This window comes from Phaethon lepturus, unplaced genomic scaffold, assembly GCF_000687285.1.
Source record: "Phaethon lepturus isolate BGI_N335 unplaced genomic scaffold, ASM68728v1 scaffold14435, whole genome shotgun sequence".
NCBI classification, from domain to species: domain Eukaryota; kingdom Metazoa; phylum Chordata; class Aves; order Phaethontiformes; family Phaethontidae; genus Phaethon; species Phaethon lepturus.
The window spans coordinates 1-7,249 of record NW_010540035.1 but is presented as its reverse complement, the minus strand read 5'-3'; the positions used below and the strand labels follow the sequence as shown (position 1 = coordinate 7,249).

The window sequence follows — 7,249 nt, the reverse complement described above, 5'->3', positions numbered from 1 at the left end:
GCACAATCAGAGTTAACTGAATGCTAAGTGGGACATTCATTTTTGCAACTTTGCTTAAATGATACAATCATTATTTATACTGTCCTGTATTCCACAGACGACAATCAAGATCCACTTTACAAAAGTTTTTTCCACACAGTCTCCCATTTCTTTTCAAGTATTCTGTAACCTACCTGCTACCTTAAGATCTCCACACTGATTTTTAGTAACTTCCTAAATAAATTACATATATGAATGAAAATCCTCCAGCCATTTAGAAACAGAAACTGCATATAGTACACAGTGACAAGATCTTCAGAACAAAATTTGCAAACAAGCGGCTCAAGATATTTGCGAAGGAAAGTGTTCCTTTTTACCTACAAAATTAAAAATACCAGTGATAAAGTTCCGCTGCAATACAAGAGTCTGTTCGAATGTGTAAAGCTTTTGCTGAGACTACATAAATTTTAATCCATAACACATGCTTTCTCAGCAAGGGAATCCATTTTTCCCATTCCTTTGAAGATGACAAGCAAAGTTTTGGACATTTGTTAGCTCTAAAGCAAAGGAAATATCAAAGTGTCATTCACTCTTTTGAATACTCTAATTTGACTACAACCAAGTCATATGTTACTATGATTCATTGTATATTTGGCTAATCATTTAACAGTTCCTAACAAAATGTTAAACATTTAAGAATGCTTGAGGGCACAGGAGCTTAACAATCAGAAGAGTACTTAACAGCCAACTGTTTGATTTAAAATTTCTGTCTGTTGTCCATATTCTAACCATTTAAAGTATCTTAACACCGCATATATTTCTCTGCTTTCAATTAAGAATCTTGCTGTGCAACACAATTCACATAAGATCAGAGCTAATTTTGATCTTCAATTACATATGAGAGATCCAAAATCAGATTGGCTGTCTCCAGAGCTACTTGTAGGCCACTACACTTTGCAGCAAAACAGTCCAATGTCAGAAAGTCAGCAACCTTTACTGAGGGCTCTTTAGGGCAGCCCTGTGTAATAGGGGAGCCAAATTGGCCTTGCAAAAGCCTCCAGTTGAGATTCTCAGTGTTATTATTAATCCCACAGCCACATTTTGAAACTAAATCTGACCAATTAGAGACAGAGGGAAAACCTGGTGGAACAAACCAACAGTGTCCATAAACCATGTCTGTAAGAATTTCTCCATCATCATGATTCAGAGAGCAAGCTACAGACTCCAGGGAACAGCAAAAACCATCAGCAACCAACTGGTATTGTGTCTGAGAACAATCTATATCTTTAAAACTGCTGGTGGACAGACTACAAGTCTAAAAAAAGACAAAAACCAAGAAAACAAAATTAGAACACTGTTTTACAGAAGTAATTTTCAATCAAACATATATCATACTGTTGCCTTTTTTAAGCACGTAGTTCAGTCCTAACAAAAAGTTGTTCACATGATTATTCCACAATAGGAAAGATCTCTAGAGATGTTAAAGCAGAGTTCTGCATGATTATCTTTCAATATAAAAACTCTACACATTTTAACACTTAAAAACCAAGCACTTACTATAATAGATACCTAAAGAATGACTAACAAGTACAAATACAGTATTAACAAGTCTGAAAGATGTAATTAGCACTCGGTGCTTCAAATAGATCCCTTTGTTTTATATTAGTAGTTAGACAGCAAAAATGCTACATTAATCTAGAAAAGACAACTGTTTTAACTGTAGCAGTGATTCTACATAAATTCTTGTTTCGTAAGTATATTAAGCAGCTTTAAAAAACCCCTTGTCTTGCATACCTTGTGTCTTATATACGAAGCCAGGTGAGTTTCTGTACAGCCACCTCCTAATAACGCCAAAGGTTCCTTGATCGTTAACTGTAACACATGTTCTGCAGTTTCACAGGCACACTGAAAACCATATGAATTTGTCATTAGACATACCATGGTTAATAGGGTTTGTCCCCATTGAAAAAACTACTGGAATTTTCAGTAGTTTCTTTTACAGACTTCATGCACTTGAATTACATGTGGATATAAAGCTGCTGAGTGATTTCTAAAACCATGTTCACTTAATGAGAGATTGTCTTTATTTGTCCACACTTGGTATGGAAACGTAGGAAAAAAACACTGTATTTTATTCCTTCTTTCTGCAAAACAAGGTTATATATAAAAAGTCAATCAGTATCAATGACATTTCTAGAGCAACTATTCAATGCAAAACTATACTTCACTACCATTTCAGGTATTGCTGCTGGTCTTTTGCTGGGCAATTTTTTCTTTATGCTCTCATACACCAAGTAATGAGAATGAAAATGTTTAGCCAGCACTAGCCTCAATAACAGGTGAAAAATGTTTCCGTCTCTAAGCAGCTTCCCATATTAAAATAGAGGCATTAAATGAACATGGGAACTTCAAGGATTTTGAAGTCTGGAAACAAGGCATTTCTGAATTGCTTTCTTGAAGTTGTATACCTATACCTGAACTCTGAGCTCCATTTAAGTACTGGAAGATCACTTTTCTAAACTCACTGTATCTATTTCTCATTTTTTTCCATTGAAAACATGACTTTTCAAGGAAGATTTCGAGAAAATTTGCCTACCTTCAGTTCATCCCATGCTGTTTCATTTCTGTTACAGAGTATCAAGCTGCAGACAACTGTGTTGTCAGGAATTAGATGCACAAAATGTTTTGAAGCAAAACTCTCAATACACACATCTTTCAAACTGCCGTAAGAACTAGCAGACAACAAACGTATGGAAGCTATAGGCTTTGAACCTGTCCAATTAAGAAAAGCAGAGCACACTTATGTATTAGTAACCAGAACAGCTATGTGTTGCATTTCATAAAGCACGAACATTTTTCCTCTTGGCTTTTTACATTATATATATCCTCCAATACCTAACATTTCACTCTATACAGGAAATCACAAACAGAAACCAACATGTTTTCAACGTGCAAGACAGTGACAGCTGAAGATACAATAAGTAATTGCTTTATTTGCATTCAGAATTTGAAAATAATCTACATTTGATAACAATTACTGTAACTGGATATCCCTCATGCAGCAATCAGTAATCACATGTGCATTATGTCATCATTAGAGCCTGCAAAAGACCAATCCCACCTTAAAAAAAAAAGTTTTTCAGACCAGGAAAGAACAACTCTTGCTCAGCTGCTAAGATAGGATACAGCCAGAAATAAGAGACTCTCTATTCTGCAACACCACCCACCTAGATAGGTTTTCATTATGAGATGAACATTAAGGACAATTGTATAGTACAGAAAGCTTGCTTGTTACCTGTCATCCGACTCAGAGGTTCCACCAGAGATAGCCCAGCTCTGTCCACAGCGATGACATTGTTCTCTTTCAGATATTGTTTCAAAGATGGATGGATAACTTTCTGACACACTACAAGGCCAACCCCATCATTAACCAGCTGCTTTCCTACATTAAGCAACTGATTCAGCTCTGACATTTCTAGAGAAATTCCATGATGGACTGTTATAGTTCCTTCTTCAGGGCTGAAAGTGTCTCCTGACATGGACACACAGAAAAGTGCTATCTTGATCATGTTTGAACAAGTCCTTTTGACAGTAAGTGGTTTTGCCAATTGAATTTCTGGTGTTTCTATCAGTAGTCCAGGAAGAACTGTAGAATCCACAACTCTTCTACCTTTCACAGGTACTATTACACACTTTCCTAAAACAGCATTAGTCTCAACATGACATGGAACAGCAAATATAAAAGCCTTTAAAATCAGCATGGCAAGATGATCAACTTCTGTTTTATTAAGCATGCAAGCAGGTTTGCTTCTTAATACACTACGTACCAAACAAAGAAGAGTCTCCACACTGCTAAAATCCACAGATACTCGGCAACCACATGCCTCAGATTTGAGGTAGTCCATACATAAACTCAGAAGATGTTTGCTTATTTTAATGACAGTGCAAGATGCAATATTTAGGCTTTTGAAGTTTTCAATCAAGCTACAGCAAAGAATGGCAGTAAATAAGCCACAGTCACTGAAGCGAGATACATGGTTCTGTACAGAGGCCATCAAAACACTTAACACAGGATGACTGACAGAAAGACGACTGAGTATGGCTGAAGATTGTGAAGTTGTACAAACGTAGCCTCCCACACCATTGTGGAGCTGTTTGAGTCTACCAGCAGGACCATAGCAAGATTTTAATACTCTGCTCAGCAGGGAGAGTGACTGAATAACTGTATCTTTAGTTAAAGGTTCACTACTAAATAACGGAGGTTTTTTAGCTTCAAGACGAGACATTTTCAATGTAAGATTTTAATTCTGGTCAAGAAAACAGATTTCATTTTTACTTGGATCTATAATTCATAGCACTTTTTCAATTTAAAGTAGTACATTTTAATTATTTAGAGCCAAGGATTATTACTTTAAATGTGAAACAGTACATACATTGCAATAACAACATTTCTATGCCTGCTCGTCACCTACCTCTTAAAATGAGGATTAAAGCCTATTGTGACATTGGTACATAGTGACAGCAGTAAGCTATTTCATTCACAACGATCCTCCTTTTTAGCTTCTGAATGTGATCGAACAGATTTTTTTGCAACAAAGTTTACAAGCATGCTTCCAAAATGGACACCTATAAGTGACAGTCCTGCCACGAGCAGAAAGTTCTTTCTACTCCAGCTACCTTTCCTCATCTCTTCTTCTGGCAACACTCACAGATGAAAAGCTTCAAAGCTAATCATACCTACAATAAAAAACATAGGTATTAGGATAATCTTATGACAATATTGCATAGCTTGAAATGCTATTTTATTTTTCACAAAACATTCACATAAGGACAAATACCAAACTATAATGCTTTTTAATTGAGAAAGTCTATTAATATTACATGTGACGCAAGCATATAGTACACAAATGATACGTTTGTTAATACCTTCAATTCTGGCCACCCATTTATATACCGTTTTACCTGTAGGTCTGTAAGTAACAGGCCACTATAAACTGCACTGAATTGCATGAAAGTGGCAAAACTGCAATGATGTCAACCTGTTTTTACTCAAGAACAAAAGAACTGAACTACTCAGCACTGCTTCCCAAGCAATCACTTCAGAAACAAAAGCTTTTAATGTTCAAACAACTTCAAAAAAATCTCTGCCTCTGAAAGAAAGGTTTATTACTTCAAGATATCTAACATACAATTTTTTTCAGTTCTTGAACACTTCAAAACTTAGAAATGTAAATAAATATCTATCTAATCTCTACAGTATTAAGACTTCTCCCATACTTAATTTTCTTTTCTATTGTAATTACCATCCCTACTAACAACACAGAATATGTTACTACGTAACATCACAATTATTTCTGGGCTGTTTCAAACCTGAAAGGACACTGTTGCAGACCCAGTCAGTCACAAGAGTTTGATAGTTGCCTTGAAGTTATTGGAGTCTCTTTTTAAATATCTTTAAGACCTATAATATCATCCCTTAATTGACCCTCTCACATGGGATTTAGCAGTAGTTTGATATGTATGATGCATTTTTTTGGGCCCCTGTAACTACCAGATTAACTCAGTTGCAATAAATTTAAGTTGCAATAGAATAAAACTCTGGAAGACTAAGGTTAGAGCAGCAAGACTGCATCTGTTTGAAAATCCTCAACTAATCAATTCATCTCCTGCCTCAACAATACAGATACAACTTATTAGGCAACTTACCCACAATACACAGCACTAATGCTATTTTTCCTTATTTTTGTGATCACTTTGCATCACGTATGCCACAATCCCAGGTTCTGGAACAGTATCATCTGTCTTCATTTGGAAAAGAGGACTGGACTTGATGTAAAACCACCCCCAGTGCACCAGCCCAAGGCTAGTTCCCATAACAATCAGAACTTTGTAGTCCTTCCAGATGGTTTTAAGACCCATTGCAAACTGGCATCTACCTAGGTAAAAATAATTTATTATTTAAAATGTATTCTAGAAATCCTTTTTTTACTCTATAATAATAGCACAGAACAGATGAACCTGAATGTTAATATATTTAATTACAGTGCAGCAGATGATTAAAACAAAATGACACAAGAGTCTTACTTTGTGAACTTCAAAAAAGCTATAAAAATAACCTCAATTCAGGCATCTTGAAATGTTAATTGCTGCATTTGCTTCAAGCTTTGGCATGCTAAAGCTTAAAGCTTTTTTTACTTTATGTTTATCTAATTACAAATGTTACTGCTTCAGATGGTAAACATCTGAAGTCTAAGACAGGTATTTTCAAAATACACCATTTCCCCCCCCATAGTTAATAAAATTCAGTGACTAACCAAGCTCCTAGCAAGCTGCAATGCTTCTGACATCACTTTATGTTGCCCAGAGTAGCAGCCATGCCTGACTACCTTAGTCCTTGATCTTTATATGCTACAACAGTTATCAGTACAAACACAATAAACTCATCCTTATCTAAAAAGACTGCATAAAACTCTACTTCACATGGGATTTCATCAAGAAGCACCTACTACAGGAAAAAAGGTATGTATACTCAGGTTTTGTATCAAAATAATTTCTTGTTTTAAACAGTTACAAAAGTACAACTCAGAGAGTACATGTTCCTACACCTGCCCAGATTCATCCACCTGACAGGAATATCGTGTCCTACTAAACACTCGTCCATCATGCCGTGGAGATTTCCCAGCTTCACACCGCTCGGCACACAAGGCAAAACAGCCTCGAAAGTCATTACAAGAGCCGGCCGGTACGCGTGAATAAGCCGCAGGCCGGCGGTAAACTGCTGAGGGGACGCTGAAAGTGGCTGCGGCCCAGCCCAAGCAGCCTACCCTCTGACAGGCGGGCCGGCGGTAGGGACACCTCCGCCCTCAGTCACGCCGCGACACGTCTCCAACCGACCTCTACCCCGCGTCCCAGCGACCTTGCAGCGCGGGACGCCTGAAAGGGCAGCTGCTCCCCTCAGGGACGGCTGAGGAGGACCGGCGCGACGGGAGGAACCGGAGTGAGGGTAGGAGGAAGACGGCGCCACCTGAAGCTTCTCTCCCCTTTACCTCACGCAGCAAGAAGCTGCCGGTAGGGAAGGCGCCGCTCGGCCGCCCCCAGGAGCCCTCCGGGCGCTCACCTCGGCTATCGCCCCAGGGAGGCGAGGGAAGAACTTAGCTGCCCCACCGCCAGCGCCTCAGCGAGACGGGCACCTAGGGCGTAGGCCCTCCCCTAAGTGCTTAAACTCCCAACGGCAGGAAGCGGCCTCGCGCAGGCCGGAAGTGCGACTCCC

General features: G+C 38.4%; 1 protein-coding gene across 1 annotated transcript; it reads right to left on the bottom strand.

Moving 5' to 3' along the window:
* Positions 1-853: 853 nt before the first annotated feature.
* MKKS (McKusick-Kaufman syndrome) lies at positions 854-4,265 on the bottom strand. Its single transcript, XM_010287332.1, has 4 exons — positions 3,275-4,265; positions 2,576-2,751; positions 1,774-1,884; positions 854-1,294 (listed from the first exon to the last, which is right to left on the bottom strand). The coding sequence occupies exons 1-4, from the start codon at positions 4,263-4,265 to the stop codon at positions 854-856; spliced, it is 1,719 nt and encodes a 572-aa protein (XP_010285634.1).
* Positions 4,266-7,249: the final 2,984 nt, after the last annotated feature.